Genomic DNA, 22175 nt, shown 5'->3' with positions numbered 1-22175 from the left:
CCCCACTCTGTGTGAGCGTGCCCCACTCTGTGAGTGTGCCCCACTCTGTGTGTGAGTGTGTCCCACACTGTGTGTGAGTGTGCCCCACTCTCTGTGTGTGAGTGTGCCCCACTTTGTGTGAGCGTTCCCCACTCTGTGTGAGCGTGCCCCACTGTGTGTGTGAGTGTGCCCCACTCTGTGTGTGAGTGTGCCCCACTCTGTGTGTGAGTGTGCCCCACTCTGTGTGTGAGCGTGCCCCACTCTTTGTTAGCGTGCCCCACTCTTTGTGAGTGTGCCCCACTCTGTGTGTGAGAGTGCCCCACTGTGTGAGTGTGCCCCACTCCGTGTGTGTGAGTGCCCCACTCTGTGTGTCTGAGTGCCCCACTCTGTGTGTGAGTGTGCCCCACTCTGTGTGTGAGTGTGGCCCACTCTGTGTGTGAGTGTGCCCCACTCTGTGTGTGAGTGTGCCCCACTCTGTGTGAGTGTGCCCCACTCTGTGTGAGTGTGCCCCACTCTGTGTGAGTGTGCCCCACTCTTTGTGAGTGTGCCCCACTCTGTGTGAGTGTGCCCCACTCTGTGTGTGAGTGCCCCACTCTGTGTGTGAGTGTGCTCCACTCTGTGTGTGAGTGTGCCCCACTCTGTGTGTGAGTGTGCTCCACTCTGTGTGAGAGTGTGCCCCACTCTGTGTGTGAGAGTGTGCCCCACTCTTTGTTAGCGTGCCCCACTCTTTGTGAGTGTGCCCCACTCTGTGTGTGAGAGTGCCCCACTGTGTGAGTGTGCCCCACTCCGTGTGTCTGAGTGCCCCACTCTGTGTGTGAGTGTGCCCCACTCTGTGTGTGAGTGTGCCCCACTCTGTGTGTGAGTGTGCCCCACTCTGTGTGTGAGTGTGCCCCACTCTGTGTGAGTGTGCCCCACTCTGTGTGAGTGTGCCCCACTCTGTGTGAGTGTGCCCCACTCTGTGTGTGAGTGCCCCACTCTGTGTGTGAGTGTGCTCCACTCTGTGTGTGAGTGTGCTCCACTCTGTGTGTGAGTGTGCCCCACTCTGTGTGTGAGTGTGCTCCACTCTGTGTGAGTGTGCTCCACTCTGTGTGAGAGTGTGCCCCACTCTGTGTGTGAGAGTGTGCCCCACTCTGTGTGTGTGAGTGTGCTCCACTCTGTGTGAGTGCCCCACTATGTGTGCGAGTGCTTCGTCTTGTTCTGGGTGCCCCGGGATCGAGCCGCCGCCCGCACCCCGGGAAGTGATCGCAGGCTGCGAGCCGACTCGAATTAAACAGTGAAATAATTAAAAACAAGCGATGAAAACACGACCGATGTAATTTTAAAGCACAGTTATACGTGGACGGACGAGTTTATCGTCGGCTTTGTAAGTTTCGTGAGTTTTTTTATAAGTTGTTTTTCTATTTTTTACGTTAGCGTTTTTTTGCCGAACGCCCACCGCTTCTTTAGAGCTCTCGTCGGTCAGCGTGGGGAGGGGTGCGAGGGGGAAGTTGTGATTTTGTCATTTTTATAGTTTTTTTTAAAATAATCACCCCTGTTTTAATTACAGAATGTGTATAACGATGTCTTATTCTTTGCCGTGAATTAATTTCAAATTTGTTGGAGTTTTATCTGCGAAGAGGTATATTTATTTTTGGCGCGTGTGTTTGTATACTAGTTGTGCTTCTTCGCCAGCCGCCGTCGTTTAACTTTTTTTTTTAAATTCTTACGAAAATCGCAAGCGTTGGTTAAACTAATAATCGTTACAAGTTTAAGGATATTTTAAAGTGAAATGTAAAAATGTTTACACTTTAATTTGTCCATTACATATTTTTTGTGTGTTCTTTACAATCCGGTACAGTCGGACAGGCACGGATGATGGGCCACGATTACTTTAACACGGCGCTTATAAAATAATTACGTGAATAATATTTATATTTTAAAAAATTTAACATCGTTGAACACATTATCGAACACATTTAAATTTAAACAAAAGTAATTAACAGATGTAATACGAGTTTCAATCCCTATAAATCATTACAAATATACATGCAAGCCTGACTGTATTACTACAGTGGACGGTATTACCGCAGGTACAAGGTTATTCAACCGAAAATGTCACTTTTAAGCTTATACGTATTCACTTCGTAATACAACTACACAGCAATAAGATCATGAATATAAAATTTTTTATCAGTTGCAACACGTCGAAAATATGATACACTCCATGGGTTATAGTCACAGTGGGGTAGGGATTAGATACAAACATAACCCTCATCTTAACTTATTCATCTTAACATTCACAAATTGTCACATTTCATTCATCCTTTGTCCTTTTCTTCCTGTCAATGTGTGGTAATTATAGCGATTGTCCCTGCGCTAAGATTGACTCTCGTCACAAGGAACGTGGAGTTTCCACAAATGGCTTAGGACCGCCAGCAGAGATGACCACAACAGCATCTGTTTGTGTTATTACGCGCTTTCTATTATTATTTTACACGCTTTCTATTAACTCACTGTCTGTTGTTGTCGTAACCTCAAATCTTGTAACTCAATTTTAACCCACTTCCCAATGTGGTATCGACTGCAAACTTGGTATACTTATGTCATATTGATGACACTACTATATTCCAGAGGTGGGACAAAGTCATTGTTATGCAAATCCAAGTCGAGTCGCAAGTCATCAAATTCATGACTCGAGTCTGACTCGAGTCCAAGTCACATGACTCGAGTCCACATCTCATAGGTGGGACAAAGTCATTGTTATGCAAGTCCAAGTCGAGTCGCAAGTCATCAAATTCATGACTCGAGTCTGACTCGAGTCCAAGTCACATGACTTGGGTCCACACCTCTGCTATATTCTATCATTAAAAGTAAAAACATATATACTTTTAAACATTTTTTATGTTATGTTGCGGCTTGGGTCTAATTGTCCACGCCCAACTGACGTTGGCTGTAAATGGAGTCGTGGAGTTATGCCATTACTCGTACGGTACATTTCATTAAAGCGTGTTTAAAAAAAATTAATATTACTTATTGCTCGTTTGGTTTGGGACTACTTCTCCCCCTTGTACCGGCATTCAAATCCTAATCTCGGGTTGACTGCCACTTCTCACGAACGTCAGAATCGTCGAGCTCATCGTTGTCATCGCAATGTCGTGATGGTTTTGCAACCGTGTATGAGTTTAATCCTTGTCGCAATCAACGTGAGCATCATGTTCGTAACATCGGAAGTTCGAAGATATAACCTGGGTCACGTTTTTGTCGACTACTGGGTGAAGGCCTTCCCATGCCCGCCGCATCTCTCGCGCTCCCAGAAATGGTCTCCACCTACATGAGATTAACTCGCTTCGTTTATGGTCGCCACGGTGGCTATGATATGCATCTCCCTCGCCTGGTATGCAGGAGATATCGTGGGTTCGATATGCAGGAGATATCGTGAGTTCGATCCCCACCCTGACGCCCTTATTATATATTTGGAGTTTGCATCTCTTTCCCAGCGGTCGAGTGGATTTGTTCTCAGGATCTTGCCTCCACATTTAGAAACGTGTTTCGACTTTAGGAGTATTTACCTGCTATAGATTTGATTTGTTATAGCCAGGTTGCTTCTGGAAAACAGCTATATAGCAGCTCGGTGTGCTTTACCTGGTAAAATAAAATAAGTTTAGTTTTTAGTTTAATATCTGTGATGGTTGTCGTCCGAGGTGTGAATTCTCCTATGGATTCCATTTTGTCACGAGTCTCATCAGGCACCAATTCGCCCCTTGTGCTGTCTCCTGCCCAAGGGCCCATTTTACTTTCCTCAACAGTGAACGTAACGTCCCTAATTTCTGTTGTTTTTCCCCCGGGCAATGTGTTCCTTTTCCTGTCAATGTCATTCTTAACATACATCTGTCCATGCTTCATTATCACTATTCTCTATTTAAATCCATGAGAACCCGTCGAGACTGAACGTCGCCTTAAAGGCTTAAACTGTCATCGAGTGAGTTTGTACGCCTTTTGGCGTCATCTGGTCCAACACCAATGGAGACTAGGCTCTAAGAAAAGCTGTCTCGGGTGTGAACCAATCAACTTCAAAGACAGTGCATATCATTATCAGAGTTGTTTCTTTTTGTTTGCATTTTGACTGTGTTGTGGTTATTGCAAACATTATTTCTTGTATAAAGGTGTCAGTTTTTGTACCAGATGATACAGCTAATCTGGCTGTGACGGTCCCACCTGATGACGGAGACTTGTGTTGCCTCCGAAACGTCGTGATTTTTGTTTTTATTTTATTTTACTTTCTACGTGACTTTACCGAAAAAACCTAAGAAGAAGGGTAAAACCCTATTACTATGTCATCGACCTCTAGTAATTCCAATAAGGCATCTTTTTAATCTGTCAGTTACAATAAATGGTATGGCAATTTAATGGAAGATAGATCATGTAGATATTTTACACATTACCAAAATATAGTCCAACATTTAATTTGTGTATTTTATTAAAGAATCTGTAAACATTGATAATTATGTAACGTGTTTCTAGTATAGGAACTTTACCTAAATTCAAACCAATAATGACGAGATCATGATGACAGTTACGGCAATAAACTTTGTAAAGACGATAGGACTATTTGGACAAGAACAAAATGTGCTTGGATGTCATCGATTAATCTATGACTTTTAACACAAGTGTCCATCATTCTAACCTCGAGGTAGATAGACTGGGACACTGCCAACATTTTTACATAGTAAAGAGGATGTCTTTGCCGGTAACATCGGTAGTTCTCCAGCACTGATTAAAGCAAGTATGACTGCTGATGAGACACTGTATCCATAATAGAGGGGTTTTTTGGGCTTAGATTGTGTAAATATAAATGCATCATTAAACCCGCCACCGCCCGACAGCCAATTAGTAAGGTTTGTCACTTAACAAAACGATGCCAAAACAAAGTTTCGTGTTCAGCACTAACCGGTGTGTTGCAGAGTAAACCCACAATATTTACCATTCGAGTACTGTGATGTTTCACTGGTAATTACAACTAGCATCATCAGGTGACAGAATTGTGGAGAAATCCAGTTTCAGTCTTAAATAGAGGGATAAATGTGATGTCGTCACTTGTGAACCTATTAGGGACAAAGACCATTGGGGCAGGGTTAATGTCATATAAATATCAATGGATATCTATTATTGGTTGTGTTATGAACAGTTTTTGGTTTGCAAAAATTGCAAACCTATTCTTGGCTGCTCGCGTTAATCACCATCGACGTATAGGCGTGCAATTAGACAGTGTATTACTTGACAATATGCTTCGAAGCAGAAATACGTCTTGTAGCTATAAGAACAGTTTAAAAAATATATATTTCTCTCAATTTCAATAGATTTTCCAATTAGTCTTGACCAGTGGTAACTATTTTTGCACAAAAGTTTAAAATTATCAATCAATTGAGTGTGTGTTCTGCAACTGCCTACAGTTGTGTTTGGGAGTATTTAATATTTAATTGGTGTTCTTTTAATCTCATGCTGATCATTCGTCCCTTCTGACCAACATAGCATTTTCCACAGGAGTAATTAATCTGGTACACACCTTCTGTTGATAGGTTTGGCGATACATTGAAGCTATCAACAGATCGCAATACCTAAAATAATAACTTGCGATTTATGGGGCCCAAAAACGGCATAATGTACATACGTTATGTATGTTGATTAGCTGTGAATAACCCAACCAATAATAGATATCCATTGTAATTTACATGACTACAGTAACCCCCCTCTCGTCTTCACACCTCACGTGATGACATCACATTTACCCCTCTCTTTAAGACCGAAGCAGGAGGATTTCTCGACAATTCTGGCTGTCGCCTGATGAGGCTGGTTGTAATTACTGCTGAAACGTCACAATACTCGACTTTTAAATGTTGTGGGTTTACTCTCCAACACGTGAGTGTGCTGAACTAGTAACTAATTGGCATGTTTTGTTTATCTTCTTGGTTCTTTCGGTAAAGTCACGTAGAAGGGAAGTAATAAAATAATAAAAATAAAACATAATAAAATAATTCTCACGACGTTTCGGCCACAACGCAAGCAGCCGTCCTCAGGTGAAACCAGGTATGTCGAGGCGACAGCGTCTGAATGAAACAGCACACGTGCTTGGAGCATATATATAAGTTGGGTTGGAAGGGGGGGGGGGGCGTCTTGACAAAATAATTTGCATATCAAGAGGAATTTAGCATATTTATGGGAAATGCAGGTATGTGATTAGTACTACTTATGTCCGCATCATGCAGGATGCACGGACATAAGTAGTACTAATCACATACCTGCATTTCCCATAAATATGCTAAATTCCTCTTTATATGCAAATTCTTTTGTCAAGATGCCCTTCCCCCCCCCTTCCAACCCAACTTATATATATGCTCCAAGCACGTGTGCTGTTTCAGACGCTGTCGCCTCGACAGACCTGGTTTCACCTGAGGACGGCTGCTTGCGTTGTGGCCAAAACGTCGTGAGAATTATTTTATTATGTTTTATTTTATTACTTCCCTTCTACGTGACTTTACCGAAAAACCAAGAAGATGAATCCCTGCAGTCACGAAAGCTTTAAATCGAAATGTTTTGTTTACTTGACAAACCTTACTAATTCACTGTGTCGGGTGGTGGCTGGTTTAACGTCACATTTATCCATAACAGAGGTTTATATTTGCGCGACATGACCAACATTTTTTAACCTTTTATGGATAATATTGGTTGCAAAAGCCTCCTACGTGTTAAACTGAGACACTATGTTGAAACCAGTACAGAGTTGTCTTGGCTTGAATCAATGCTGCTGAAATGATTCGCTCCCAGGTTGTGTTAGTAATTCTTTTTTTCACGGGGAGAGACGAATTTTTGAAGGGGATGCGTCTAATTATTATTTTTTGCAAAACAGTGTCTGGTTTTCCAATAAGCTTGAAAGAGCAATGTATGAGGTTGTAACCATTTCATAAGATTTCTGGATTTGTAATGTATGTATGCTGAACTTCTTTCGCACCGTACGTAGCCAACCACGCTAATCGGAGGTAATGGCGTTTCCCAATGCCCAATACTCAATACTCGGTCTCCTTTTGTTCTCCCTGTGGATTCGGTCGTTTATTTAAAAACATACTGAAATTACAGCTCTAAATAGTCAGGACTCAGTTTTGCATTTGGCCTTGCACTTTATATGAAATGAGAACTGCCCTCTTCTTCTTCACTGTGATTTATGTGCCAGGACCGGCCCCGTCAGGCAATATGAAGAGACATACTTTGGTCGAAGTTAATATTTAAACCCTTGGCATTTAAGATGTGCCATAACATTCTTATTGTTGGGAGACTAAAAACTATAGGTGATGACTAATGTTATTTAGACTGTAATGCACCTCCACCCATGGAACGATTTTACATCTCTTACAATTTAAAACATTTTCACTCACTTTGTGATGTTTTCTCGAACATTGTGATTACTCGTGCTTTTCAGTCCTACATCCCACCTCATTTTAAGTCCTAGTTTTGATAATCTTTAGAAGTTATAATTTAAACTTTCTGTTGGTTAATTGCTTTGTCAATTAAAGTTACACGGATTGAGGGGTATTTTCTGTTTTGGTAATGTTTGTCCCTGAGAGCCGTTGGTCATGATGGATTGTTCAGTATTTCTGTATTTGTTTTGTGACTAAGATCTCTCGTTAAAAAACGATTTAATCTCATCAGGCTCTCAGTCGTTATAAATACATATTAAAATAAGACAACTTTTCTGAGGTCAGTTAAAAAATACGAATCATATAAACATTTCACTCGGACGTGAATGTCAATTGGTCTTCATTAGTAGTAAACACGTCGGACACCGTTTGGTCGCAAAATGACCTCTAAATTAAATTTTGCTCTGTTAAAGAAGCAAATAAAGAGAGCGAGACATAACGCCCTGAATTACCTCGTATTTAGGTGAACTCTGCTTACAGGAAAACTTGGCCTCTTAACCTAAAAAGCATCCACACTTTGCAGCTAATTATAAATGACAGAGAACTTAGAAACTTAAGTACAAGACAGATTTGTGCTTCCAAGTCTGGTTATTTCAAGCAAGTGACCGAAGAAGTAGAAGATGAGCCCTGTAAATGCTGGGTCGGCCAATAAAATGTGTTCAAAATAGTAGATCACAAAGTCCATTCCCAATTAGTATTTCGGTAAATGATTAAAATTTGTTTTGGGTGGGGAGAAAAGTGCAACATATACCACGCATTGCCTTTTCTACAGCGGAAAAATGCAATTGAATAACCACTATCACGTAAAAAAAAGTCTCAATCCGTAGTCCGATCAAATGGAGTCCGAAGAACCTCCCTGACATCTTTTTTTATTTCAGGTAATTGGATTAAGTAAGTAAATAATACTACACGAAAAACATTGGTTCACTAAATTCGACAAATTCAGCCAGTTCTCATGACATCCTGCCATTCTTTTTGACAAAATTCTGTACTCGAGATTTCTGGCAATACCGGTGAGGCACATTTCCTGGAATATTTAGTCTTTGAATCTCCTTGAGTTCTGCCAAATAGCAGGTCTTTGACTCAAACGCCCTCCATCCTGCCCCATCCTTTGTTTCGAAACGCCAAGCAGCATTTATATTTTTCTAATGATCCTTCATACTAAACTGAACGATTTAAAACTAAACCATTTTTTGTTTTACCAGGTAAGGCCCACTGTGCTATATAGATATTTTTCAGAAGGGACCTGGCCACAAATAATGGCCCAATGAAGTGGCTTATCGCGTGGAAATTTACTCTAAAAGGGTGTTTCTAAATGTGGAGGGAAAAACCGGACACGACCATGGGGAGAACATATAACTGCCAAATATACAGGCATTGGGGTGGGGATCGAACCCACGTCTTGTATACCAGGCGAGGTAGTCAATATCTTGCCACTGTGACGCCCCGTATACTTTGGTCTGTAGTAAATGAGGTAAAAACTGACCTGTAAAAGGATTTCATGAATGAAGAAATTTTATTATTTAAAACTATTATTTAATGTAAGTAAAATAAGTGCATGAGATGCCATCTATTCCAGTGTAAACCTCTGTGGTTTTAAATTTTAAACATGAAGATCTACTGTGGACATGTCCAAATCTTACACGTGTGTGTTTGGATAACATCTAAACGATGATACATACAAAATATTACAAAGAAATGCAAAGTCACACTCTATACAAGCGAGTCACTTTTGTGCCTGCTAATCATCATCTGGCTGCCTCTAGCTTCAAGCTATTAATTGACTGTGGCAATGTGGCTTAAAAATTAGCTCATGCTACATACAATCAAACTAGGCCCGGTCTTCCAATTGATAATTTGGATTTACCTTGAGAAGAGTGTATGATTATGAGCTCTATAAAGCAACCAAATAGAAAAGCGGACAATGTATGCTCCATTTGTCTTGTCTCCACATAAGAAATGCCAAGCCTCATGCTTTCTGGGAGTGAAAAGATTCTCCGGACTGGTTTTGACATCCAATGTCTGGCTACGTACTGTGTGAAAAAGTTTAACATACATACATCATCAGAGTCAGGTTTGCTTGAATCAATGCTGGTGAGCTGCCAGATGTTAAAGGGAAGGATGCATTTTATAACATATGGGTCCCAGTTCAACGCAAAGTTAATTGGCCGGTTATCCGTAAAGTTTCTGGCTATATAATTTTGCCAATTAAAACAACATATTGGTAAATATTTGTCTTTTGGGCTCTGTAATACATTCTTTTCACAGTTATCTTGATAATATTTGCCCGGAAAGCCATAGGCTGATGGACTAAAACATCTATGTTACTCATAATTGGAGGCACATTGTACCCGCTCATGTTTTCTTTCACCCACAATGCTCCACGGCACCGTCTGATGAGTTTTTATACGGTGACATCGCGTTTTGCTTTGAAGGGGGGGGGTCCCATATTCCCCATGCAGTGCGCTCGTGCCAATAATATATACCATTCCGGAAATATTTGTTGAACAACTCTGCCTGCTGATGAGAGCCAGAAAGTCAAAAACCTGTCCAGAGATTGCTTAAACAATGCCGGTTGATAATATTGACCTGGAAAGCCAATAATACGCTAAAACATACGTTTAGTTTATTCACTGGTGGAGTTCTGCTTTATTTGATTTCAAAGTTAGCTGTATTGTTTGCGCTACATGTAACAACCTTAACACGAAAGACACACCTTGAAGTATACGTGTGCCATGTTTCCTAAAAGTAGCGCACACTTCGGCAAGCTATCTTTAGCGTGTGTAGCTCATTGTACGTGGGTTTTGAGTGCTTTGATGCTGCATTAAGAAGCAATGCTACCCAAGTCAGTTCTTTTGCAGCAAGCAATTTTAGTCTTTGTAAATTCATGAACGTAAGTGTTGTTGATTAACCTTCATTGAATGCACACCAGAGGTTTCATCTTTCAATCCCACCATTGCCTCCTTTTCCATGCACATTAATGGTTTATTTTTCTTATCCTTTCATTATAAATCCTGGTTATTGAAGGTTGAAGTATGACGTTTTACTTGATAATTTCTTTACATTCAATTTCATCTTAACTCTGTGCCTCTGTGTTTTTGTTTGTTTTGGACTTTGGTTTCATTCAGTGTTCAATTTGCCACGATTTGCAATTCATACGATGGATAATTTGTGTGTCCTCGTTTAACTCGGAACTGCTTTGAAAACATGCTCAATGGGCTCTCGTCCAGTTAGAAAAGAAGGATTTCTAGTTTTTAATAAAAAATAATAATGATCAACTAATCACTGCACTTGTCTCACTAATTTGTCTCGAAATGGCGTTTGATGCCCTCGCAATACGTTGAGAATATTACGTGTATCATCACATATGAAGCGTGAAGAGATGGCATGACTGAAATTAAACTGAGAGCATATAGAAGAGGGACACGTGGATTAGAGAACATAGGCACGTTAGAGACATTATGATATTGACTCTTAAGGAAAGCAAGTCGGCTTGGATAAAATTTGTATTTTTTTATTTTACTAGGTAAGGCTGACTGATTTATGTGGCTTTTTGTCAGAAGCAACCTCGCGACAAATAATAGCCCAATGTAGTGGCTTATCACGTAGAAATTTATAGCAGCCAAATAGTCTAAATGCATGTTTCAAAATTTGGAGGGAAAAAACAGGACCTGGAGAAAAATACACGCGACCATGGGGAGAGAGTGATGCAAACTCCAATTATGCAGGCGTTAGGGTTGGGATCAAACTCACAACCTCCTGTATACCGGGCGAGGTAGATAACATCGCCATCGCGGCACCCACAAAATGTCACCAACAATGGAGTGGCAGCGGTCGCCCTCGGAGATGGAGCAATGAAATCAACTTGCATTCACGTGCCGTATGGGTTTGTGCATTGCGGACCATAGCTGATGGCTACAGCTAGGGGAAGCCTTCATCCAGCAGTGGCTTGATCATGGCTGATGATGATGATGATAAGAATTGGACTCATTTTCTGTGCATGATTTTGCTTGTCAAATGAATACGCTTTCATTGATCAATTGTTACACCATGAATAATTATTGTGAGTGTTGTAGCGAGGCAGAAATGTTTTGGTTTTGACAAACCGAAACAAACCAAACTGAATCTGAGCACACACACGTACCACTTACATACCTGCACACGCATAAATGCACGCAGATATATGTACACACAACTATGTACGTGCACAATCACAAGCACAAATGTATAAAAACACTCACGACTCGCATTGAAAGATGCACGCAAACCCCCATGCAGTAAGTTCTCTTAGGTTAGTGCCTTGCTCAATACCGCACCGTGGTTCAAATCCAAAATCAGAAATGTATGTATTTGTTTGTTATTAGTCCGTTAGGTTTGGGAGGAAGAACCATGGCTGATAGTGCCACGCCGTCGTCGCCGCCTGTGAGTCTCTACCAAGACTCTGCTGCCACCGCTACTCTGGGTGAGCTGACGGCTGCCGACAGTGCGCCCATGGACCTGTACACAAAGGACCTCCGCAGAAGCATCATCGCCGCTTATCACGAGACGGACCGGGAGCACCACTCGACCATCAACACTTACAGGGCCCTCAGGCAAAACCACATGTGGCCGGGTATGTGTGGTCTCTGTAGGTACTTTACCACGAAATGATGCTTCTTGTTGGAATTATTTTGATGACGAACGATGATGATGATCATGATGGTGACGATGTGCTTAGTCGACAAACGAACCGGACGTGAACTCACAAACTTGAGATTGTAACGTTAAGGGCACTGATCACAACGTCATCTTGTCAGCAGAACAGAACCCCAAAGTACTTTTGAACCTCGGACATTTAGTCATGCGACAGCGCGAGTGGGCTGTGGACGATACGTAATCGTGACATTCACTGCCGATGACTGAAACTTTGGCTTCTTTGTTTTTCAGGCATGTACATGGATGTGCAGGGTTTCGTTTCGACGTGTGGCCCGTGTCATGACAGCAGTACCAAGGTGGGAGTGTTTTTTTAATCGGTGGGGGTCCCATTGTACGTTCTCCGCAGCTCTTTGTGTCCGTCCACCGGCGAGCCTCGCAGCAGCTCTTGAAGCGGTCGCAGTAAAAGCGGCCGCAGGGGTTTTCAGCGTTTGTGGCAGTTGGCAGCGCATTTTTATTTTTCACTGTGTTGAGACGTTTGACAAATTTCTAATCAAGTTCTTGTACGTCTGAAGGTGGGGGGAAAACCCCCAAGCACACAGAGAGAAAACCCATTCGTACAAGAGGATGTAACCCACAAATACTTAATCACAGATCAGCAACCCATTTGCTGTACTCCACTTTCTGGCCACCACGCAACCTAGCAGGTTGGGAGTCTCACAGCGCACAGTGATCTCTGCGTGATCCACTCGCCCCACGTTCAAAATCTGTGGATTACACATGGATAGCACCGCATCTATATATAGAAATAGATCCTGATGGCCACTTCGGATGGCCCGGAGCACATTTGATTAACTCTTTCATGTTGACGGTGTTTGAAGTTTTACCATTTTGTGTCTGTGGTTGTTTGGCCAGCCAAATTATTCCTGTGGAGAAAGGTTCACACAGGGGTGGTCCTTGAAACGGAGTACAATTGATTGGACCTGATATTCAAAATTAAATATTTTTTTAATGCCATATCTAATTTCGTTTATTAAGATTTGTGAATTGGTGCTAGTGTGCTGTTATGTTTGTGAATGTTGTATTGATGCTGCTGTTGTTGAAACGACTGCTCTTGTGTATTCTGCTTCTGTTTATTCCACCGATTCTACTGTTGCTGATATCACTGGTGTTGATGTTGCTGCTAATGTAGTAGACGATGATTACTTTACATTTGCTATAGATGCTGCTGATTCCATTGGTAGTGCTGCTGCTGCTTTAAGTTATTTTGATGTCATTGCTGCTGCTATTGCTGCTAATAACCATGATGTCACTACTGCTACTGCTTTTCGTAATTCTGATGTCATTACTGCTGCTTTTGCTGCTGCTAGTAATTCTTATTATGCAGCTACTATTTTTTATTCAGCTGTTAATGCTGCTCATGCCGCTACTGCCGCCAATAATTATAACGTCGCTGCCGACATTGCCGATGGGTCTGGCTACGTCACTCACGCAGGATGGTGCCAGCAACGACCACAGCTACGTGAGGGAGGAGCACGTGTGCAAGAGCGACCCGTGTCACAGTGCGTCACTACTCGCGGCGCTCGACCGCCAGCGGCAGGACGGCGGTCAACCGCTGAGCGACGTGACGCTGCTGGTGGAGGGAAGTGCGCTGCGCGCTCATCGCTGCGTGCTGGCCGCTTGCAGCGGCACTCTGCAGGAGCTGCTCGAGCGCAACCACGGCTCCGTCGTGCACCTGCCAGGTAATGCGGGTGGTGGCAGCAGTTCAAACAATAACAACAACAAAAAGGGTTCATGCAAAGGCGAGCTGGCAGAGTGGAAAACCCTGGTCGTTCATCTTGGTCCATTAACCGATATCACATGGGTCTGTCCCGTGATCTTCTGCCAGTGAGCGCTCGACAATTCACTGGGCCTCAAAGTGCAGCTAAGCTTTGTTATGAGCTTTGTGGTGACGTCACTGCCGTTCGGTAGCAGGTTATCGTCTGTCACCATTGTAATGAACACGTCGCAGGGTTACTTACGCTAATCTGCACTCCGTACCTGTCGCTCTTTCTACCCCCCAAGGCTTTCCGAAGCACACCTTCCTGCCGCTGCTTGACTTCTGCTACACCTCCAAACTCTCCTACCCCATCAGCCAGCGCTGCGAGGTGCAGACCCTGGCCGAGATCCTGCAGATGGACGGCGCGCTTGGGTTGTTTGAGGCCGGGGCCCCTGCGCGGCACCCCGGTCCCGACGTCTCACGCTCCGCCGAGTGGGTGGCCTCTCCGCCTCAACAGCCGCCTGACGCCACGGTGCCTGACAGGCTGCATCACACAAACCGCTTGCTTGGCCTGGACTCGCCGCCTCGCCCGCCACTCTCGGTGTCGCGTTCGGTGCAGACGGAACCCTGCGACTGGCCTCACTCGATGCACTCGTTCGGCACGGCCGTCGAGGCAAACCCGACCGCCTGCCCATGGCCCGGCCGTCTGGCCGGTAAGAGGCCATTCGACAGGTCCGGCCCAGAACGACCGTCACTCAAGCAGATGAAGCTGGAGGTGGAGAGAGTCTGCCTGAAAGACGTCAGAATATCGAGCGGGGCGGTGCCGAGCTCATTGCCCGTGGTCGAGCCGGGCCGGGTTTCTCCAGAATGGAGCGTTCGGTCCCTTCCGGAAGTAGGGCTATCCGTTCAGACGCTCAAGAAGCACAGGCTGCTGGCTGCTCTGGGCCTGCGGTGCAGCATATTGGAGTCTCCAAAGTCACCGCCGTCGTCCCTCGTGTCGTCGTGCGCGGGTGCGGTGCCAGGAACGTGTGGCTTCAGTGCGAGGCAGCAGCAGGAGCTGATGCCAAATGGTATGTGGCGCTTCAACAAGCTTCTGCGCAGGCGCATGGTGCAGGGATTCATACCGCCGAGCGCCTACCTGCAGAAGAAGCAGGGCAAGGTGCCGCTGAAGCGCAGGCAGGCCTTCAATGAAGGCGCCCATGTTGGGCCAACGCAGCAGTCGGTTCTGCAAGCTCCCAAAGGTGACGCCGTTGTTGTCGCCGCCGCCGCCGTCTTGGCAGCGGCGGCGGTGCACAAGAAGAAAGGGCGACCGCGCAAGACACCGCAGCAGTCGGCTGCGGAAGAGGCCTTGCCCAAGCAGAAGCGCTCCTACACGAAGAGGCAGATGTGGCCGCCACAAATGAGGCACGCGGCCGGGGCGGGCGACGGCATCCCGTCGGTTCCCGCTTTGCCAAGACGACGTGGACGCCCCCGCAAGTACCCGCCTATGCTCGAACCAGTCGGTAACAACGCGGGCCAGCCCGTCCCTCACATTGTGCCAAAGCAAACGTCGGCAAGCCCCGTGCCGAGTGGTAACCGGGCCCCGGCAACTGCCGTCATTGGCGGCAGTGACAAAGATTCGACGGCGTGCGCTTGGAGGAGGGCGCAGATTCATGATTCGGTCTCTTGCCTGGGTGAGGCAGACGGCGTGGCTGGCGAATGCGTGGTCGTGCCGCTGGAGCACTGTGCCGGATTGAGGGCATGGTCCGGGGCTCTCGCGGGAGCAGTGGTGGTCAGCGAAGGGGAGGCGCGGGCCGATCCAAATGGCGCGCAGTCCTGCGAGGGTTCGGAGCCCCCCGCGAAGAGGAAGAGAGGCCGTCCTCGTAAAGCGACACTGCTGACACCGTTGGGAGAGAGGTGGTCGTTGATTGGGAGCGGTCGCTCCGAAAAAAGCAGCCACGAGGATGGTGCCGAGTTTGAAAATTCGCGAACAATTGGTGAGACAAATGGAGGAGCGTTTAGCTCTAAAATAATTGCGAGCATGCAGGCAAGTGCTGGCAGTAAGTTGAATCTGAAACCAGAAAAGGTTGTTATTGATGATAGCGGAGCTGTAGAAATCCAGGAAACTAAGCAGCCACAAGTGAATAACTCGGCGGGAGAACGTTCAAATGAAGATTGTCGTTTTTCTGGACCCAATGAGGAATGCAAAGATGACAATCATATTGTTAATGCGGAGCAACTGACAATGGGGAGGGGAAAATCTCCAAAGAAATCGCACACCTCTCCCAACACAGGCTCGGAACAATCATCACAATCCCCAAAAATGAGTCTGCGCTCAAACAGCGGCTCCTGCATGGAATTTATCAACAGGATTATTCCCCAACTCCTCCTCTTTCCACTGCCACCCTCGCCCATGGGATCAGTGGCAGGAGGGGAGAATGACCACTGTAGCGTGGAGAGGAGCCAGAAAGAGACCGCCCAGAGCTCCAAAGCCGATGCCCTGAGTGTGCAGATGGGTGAGTTTCTGCAAAAACCCAGGGAGAAGAGAGTGCCGGAGAAGAGAGAGACGGGGAAGAGAGAGGCGGAGAAGAGAGTGCCGGAGAAGAGAGAGGCGGGGAAGGGAGAGGCGGGGAAGGGAGAGACGGAGAAGGGAGAGACGGGGAGGAGAGAGGCGGAGAAGAGAGAGGCGGAGAAGAGAGAGGCGGAGAAGAGAGAGGCGGAGAAGAGAGAGGCGGAGAAAAGAGAGGCGGAGAAAATAGAGGCGGAGAAGAGAGAGGCGGAGAAAAGAGAGACAGGGAGGAGAGAGACGGAGAAAAGAGAGACAGGGAGGAGAGAGACGGAGAAGAGAGAGGCGGGGAGGAAAGAGGCGGAGAAGAGAGAGGCGGAGAAGAGAGAGACGGAGAAAAGAGAGGCGGAGAAGAGAGAGGCGGAGAAGAGAGAGGCGGAGAAGAGAGAGGCGGAGAAAAGAGAGGCGGAGAAGAGAGAGGCGGAGAAGAGAGAGGCGGAGAAGAGAGAGGCGGAGAAGAGAGAGGCGGAGAAGAGAGAGGCGGAGAAGAGAGAGACGGAGAAAAGAGAGGCGGAGAAGAGAGAGACGGAGAAGAGAGAGACGGAGAAAAGAGAGGCGGGGAGGAGAGAGACGGAGAAAAGAGAGGCGGGGAGGAGAGAGACGGAGAAAAGAGAGACAGGGAGGAGAGAGACGGAGAAAAGAGAGACAGGGAGGAGAGAGACGGAGAAGAGAGAGACAGGGAGGAGAGAGGCGGAGAAGAGAGAGGCGGAGAAGAGAGAGGCGGAGAAGGGAGAGGCGGAGAAGAGAGAGACGGAGAAAAGAGAGACAGGGAGGAGAGAGGCGGAGAAGGGAGAGGCGGAGAAGAGAGAGGCGGAGAAGGGAGAGGCGGGGAGGAGAGATACGGGAAGGAGAGGGGGGGCGGCAGTGACACCGGTTATGGCGAGGAAGAGTTATTACATGAGGCGCAGTTCGGAATCCGTAACCGCCAAGCCCGAATGCAAGGATTCGGAGCGCAAGCGGAGATCCAAGAAGATAAACATGTTATGCCTGAAGCCCATCAGCAGCTCCGTGTCTCGGGAGAAGAACACGTTGAATTTGCAGCCGAGGAAAGAAACCTTGGTATCGAAAAAGATGCTCTGAAGATGAGCAATGTCCTGCTATCGCTTGATAAATGTTTTAATTGTGTTGCTCTGGAAAGTTACGTCCATTATAATAAATGGTTGAGAATTGTATTAGGCCGCTTTGTTTAATCACTGGAAGGGATTTTTTATGAATACTACGTAATGTATTTTACTTTCCATCCTCTTCGTCTTCAGTCATCTTCAATGACAAATCTTAGGTTCACACTCCATCTGTCCCCAACGTGAAACTTTCCTCACTTCACGCTAGTGCCGCCATTATGTAAAGTTGTCAAATAGTAGCTCTCCTCTCTACTTCTTTCCCAATATTCCTTCAGAACTTTCTTCAGCCTCTTGCATCTCAGTAGTTTGTGGAATCACACCTTGCTGCTGATCATGCTAAGTAAAGGTGAACCTGTTGAAAGCGGTCTTCATAAATACAGTACAGGGACTCCTCTACTTACGAACATTCGACTTACCAACTTTCAGAGATACAAACAAACCTATCCGCATGTCCAGTTGCCTGTTCGGACCGAGAGTCGTAAGTTCAACCGCCGTGCAATAGATGACGGCGGTGGCATCTACATCTGCAGAATGTGAAGAACCAGTGGCATCTACATCTACAGGAGATTATACAACTCTTAAAGCCATTCCCCGTGTTTAGTGGACATGCCGTACAACATGTTTGGAATCGACAGGAGTAAAGTTGGACTCGCGAACAAATCGACTTACAAACAGACTTCTGGAACCTAACTCGTTTGTAAATAGAGTCCCTGTACAATATCACATATCTGACCGTCCACATAACCGCCCTGACCAATAAATTGCTCACAACCAGTGCAGGATTTGTGGATGCTGTCACTATTTAAAGATGTTAGCTTCTCTGCCCTTTTCACAGATCCGCCTATACCTTAGTTTGCCAGGGAGTCAGATATACGACATTGCATTGTGGGTAACGCCACTGAAATCAACGATCTGAAATAAGTCACGAGAAGATGCATTAATGATATATTATTTCCTTTCAGTGACTAAATAAACCTTCCTACTTGCTTATTTAAGTTGTAAACGTTTTTGGTCAGTCATTATATACATGTAACCGTAAATATATTGACGTTAATCCTGTTATAATTAATTTACCTTAATATTTTAACAACCATTTAAATATATCACTGTAGTTAAACAAAATGTTACATTTTTGACTGATAATAAACGTGTATTGTGCATTCACACACGGTACATTATCATTAAGCAATTGTTAGAAAAAATGGGTACAATATTTGTATTGTACTTGATGGCTTTCCACCAACAAAGTAATTTGAGGTGTGATTGCAAGTCCTTGAGTTGACGTTTGCCGCTATTGTGATATTCGGGTTCTGAATGTGAACGAATGTATTCGGTTAAAAGTTGCATTTATTTTTAGACATTGCCAAATTTCACGTAAATAGATTTGCATTATACTCCCAAGGAGCCCGCGTTGAGAACCAACACGGGATTGTGGAGTTATGGCACAGTGGGGCTTGCACTCTGCATAAGGAACCAGGCATCCAAACATACTCATCTGTTTTTTTTATTTTACCAGGTAAGGCCCACCGAGCTGCTGCATTGCGTTTTTTTAGAAGCGACCTGGCTATCACAAATGACAGCTCAAGGAAGTAGCTTATCGCGTGGAAATGTATGGCAGCCTCTCTATTCTCCGTCTGTCTGCTCATTCTAACTGTGGGGGGGAAAACCAGAGGACCTGGAGAAAAATCCACGCGACCACGGGGAGAGAGAGCAACATGTGAACTCCAAATATACAACAGGCATCAGTGTCGGGATTGAACCCACTGCCTCCTGTATACCAGGCGAGGTAGTTAACATCTTGCCACCGCGGAACCCGAGTTCGATTCCCAGCCACAGCAAGCATCCGTGGCAAGTGATATCTGAACCCCGTTCCCTTCACCAACTTGCACTGATCAGAATGGGGAAGCGTTGTCAAACAACCTCCGTGACTAATACGGCATGGGTAGGACATCGTCCGGTATTCATTCCCTTTGTGTCCCATCAGACCAACTTAAATCAGTGACGACCATTCGTAGGTGTACAGGCGCTTGGTCAGTCAGCTGTGCACGGGTTCACTCACGAACAATACCAGAGCGGATGAGGGATCGATCTTCTTTCATACAGCAGACGCGGTTCATCCAGCAGTGGATTATCGACAAAATACTGAAAAAGTGCAGCCTTTGGTTGCTGTGTCAGGCTATGGGTTTTCCCCTTGACCTGGTAGTACCCGTTTCCCAAAGTGCACGATCTCGTGTAGAACCCACGTGGTTCGACCTGCGTCACTGCACCCAGTGTACACCTGCCTTAATGATAAACAAAAGTACGAGTGTGCATGAAGTGGGAATTTCAACGTTCCTATGGCAGGAGCCCAGTTACTCGGTGAAGACATGAGCTGGGCCACTGTTGACGTTCAATCAGTTAGCCTCACTCGACGTTCGTTTTAGCGACTCCCAGAGGGGATCCATGATTTGTGCACAGTTTGAGGTATTTTAGTCTTCCGACTATAATCTTTCGAGTACAGTACAACGTCTGTATATCAGTCCCGTCACTGCTCATCTGCCTTGATCGATGAACTGCCCACCACACCCAGTGCAATATTTGTGCACTGGTGACTAATTTTCTTCAGATGTTCACTTATCTAAACTTTTTCACGTATCCAGCTACTGTATACCGTTCCCGAGCGAGTCGGATATGCGACGTTGGACTGGAGTGTCACTTTGCTGCCGTGTTTATTGGTGACGTACTTATTTCTACCTATTCCGGATAAAATCATTGTAAATGGCTATTGCAGTTGTATTCTGGTTTCCAAGTAGATTAAAACAAGTTGAGTCTTGAAGAAGAAAAAAAAAACGGAAAAAAATAACTTAAAAGCCATACAATCAGCCATGTATTTAACTTTAAAACGTGTACATTAAATTATACTATGAAAAAATAACCCATGCTTCGAATGTGTTGGCTGGCTGCTGGCTAGGTGCATCGCAGCCTCAATAGTAGCTGTGTGGATTTTTACCCATTCTGGCAATAAAATAGGTGTTAAGATGTTCAAACACCAAATAGATAGCTTTTACAAGGAATAAAGTCTGCATTAATCACATGCATTTGTGGTGAGCATGCAAAAAACATGCTCTGATAAATGCATTGTCCTTGAAATTGATGGGCCTACACCAGAGACAGCTAGTCTCTTCTTGCAAAAGGTATATATTTGGTGTTTGAACATCGTAACACCTGTGTTATTGCCAGAAAGGATTAAAAAAACTTTTATTTTTCATACTTTGATACTGGCAAAAAGGTCCCATGATGTAGTTATGTTGTTAGTGGCTGTGGGCCCTTGCCTCCAAAACTAGCTGGGTAACTGGCTACACGGGATTTTCGGTGTAATAAACAAATATTGAATTGACAGCCCGGAAAAAGACAACGTTTGTAAGACAATCGATATCGGACAATGAAGAGCTGGGAGTAACAAACAGAATACTGGCATGGATCATATTAAATTGCTCTAACTTATCCATTTTTGCTCCAAATCTTAATTTCGCCAGAATATTATTTAAATCTGCAATTTTTTTTAAACCTCTTATCTTGGCATTTTATATTACGTAAAAAAGCAGATTACTTTTTATGCTATCAAGTGCATGATTGTGAGAAGGGTATGCAATGACAGCCGTCTCATTTTCCATTCAAGAGCAACAGTTTCTCTCCTCGTAAGAAATATTGCGTGAACAACTTTTGGCAATACATGTACAAGATAGATACGTATATATATAAAATTGTGTGTGCTGGCTATTTGTACGTGCAAGCTCGCATATAACTGATAATGCTTGAATTCAATAATTGTATTTGCTTTGACCGTTTCTCATTAAATCAATGCCTCGATTGGTTGAGTGTGTCATTTTCATCTCATCTTATTCTTAAAGAATGTATGTTGCGCCTTATCGAAGGCACCTTACAAAAACATTAAACAATAGTACAACATTAATATAATGGTGGAGATGAGGTGAACTAAATAGATGAGAGGATGAGAGGAATCAATGGGTGGCAAATCTGTGATGCGTGAATTCGGTGAAAGCGAAGTTGATGATGGTAAACGATGTATTGAATGAATGGGGAATGAGTGAAAGCCATATAAAGAGAATATGAAGAGCGTTGTATATATATTGTCTTGAAAAAGTAATACAATTTAATGGAAAGTGACATTTTTATCAATTTATGGTAATTTAGACAATTATGCAAATGTATGCAATTATTCTAATTAGATTCGGCTTCGTTGTGTAATAAAAGACTTCGTCAGGCACTGCTGGTCTCCGTTGGTCTTTTATTTAGTTTCCTCCTCGCAACCCCACTGGTCCTGACCGCGGACCAGCGTCTCCTCGCGCGCGCCCCGCACGCGCTCCCTCGTCAGCTCCTCTCCTCGCGCGCGCCCTGCACACGCTCCCTCGTCAGCTCCTCCGCTGTTCCTCGCACCCCGCTGGTCCTGACAGCGGACCAGCGTCTCCTCGCGACGTGCCCCGCACGCACTCTTCCGTCAGTCTCTCCAGCTCCCCCGCTCCGCACACCGCTGGCGCACGGTGTGCCACGTGGCTGATGGTGCGGTGGCCACCCAACGTGGTCCCGCTTCTTCACTCCAACAACTGACCGGGATCCCTTCCGGGCTCCCACCTATATCCTCTTTACCACGTGACCCTGACTCATCCCCTTCCGGATCGTCAGATCCGGCC

At 45.0% G+C, this 22175-nt stretch overlaps 1 protein-coding gene across 2 annotated transcripts; it reads left to right on the top strand.

Annotated features, from left to right (window-relative positions):
- The first annotated feature begins 1211 nt into the window (after positions 1-1211).
- LOC144947856 (uncharacterized) lies at positions 1212-21751 on the top strand. Of its 2 annotated transcripts, none has more exons than XM_078877217.1 (5): positions 1212-1342; positions 11792-11889; positions 12354-12418; positions 13555-13801; positions 14124-21751. In XM_078877217.1, exons 2-5 carry the CDS (start codon positions 11817-11819, stop codon positions 17441-17443), a joined length of 3705 nt encoding a protein of 1234 aa, XP_078733343.1. In that variant the 5' UTR covers positions 1212-1342; positions 11792-11816; the 3' UTR covers positions 17444-21751. The 2 variants fall into 2 exon arrangements, with proteins under 2 accessions (XP_078733343.1, XP_078733342.1); XM_078877216.1 differs by having other exon boundaries at positions 11792-12039.
- The last annotated feature ends 424 nt before the right edge of the window (positions 21752-22175 follow it).

Source organism: Lampetra fluviatilis, chromosome 47 (assembly GCF_964198595.1).
Source record: "Lampetra fluviatilis chromosome 47, kcLamFluv1.1, whole genome shotgun sequence".
Classification (NCBI taxonomy): Eukaryota; Metazoa; Chordata; class Hyperoartia; order Petromyzontiformes; family Petromyzontidae; genus Lampetra; species Lampetra fluviatilis.
This window is presented reverse-complemented; position numbering and strand designations above follow the sequence as displayed.

What these genes read in the sequence shown, in the direction of transcription:
- LOC144947856 (XM_078877216.1), top strand. Translation starts at nt 11,817, where the DNA reads ATGGCTGATAGTGCCACGCCGTCGTCGCCGCCTGTGAGTCTCTACCAA. An exon ending in GCAAAACCACATGTGGCCGG is followed by an intron (nt 12,040 to 12,353) that starts GTATGTGTGGTC and finishes TTTGTTTTTCAG; the next exon opens with GCATGTACATGGATGTGCAG. An exon ending in CTCCGTCGTGCACCTGCCAG is followed by an intron (nt 13,802 to 14,123) that starts GTAATGCGGGTG and finishes CTACCCCCCAAG; the next exon opens with GCTTTCCGAAGCACACCTTC.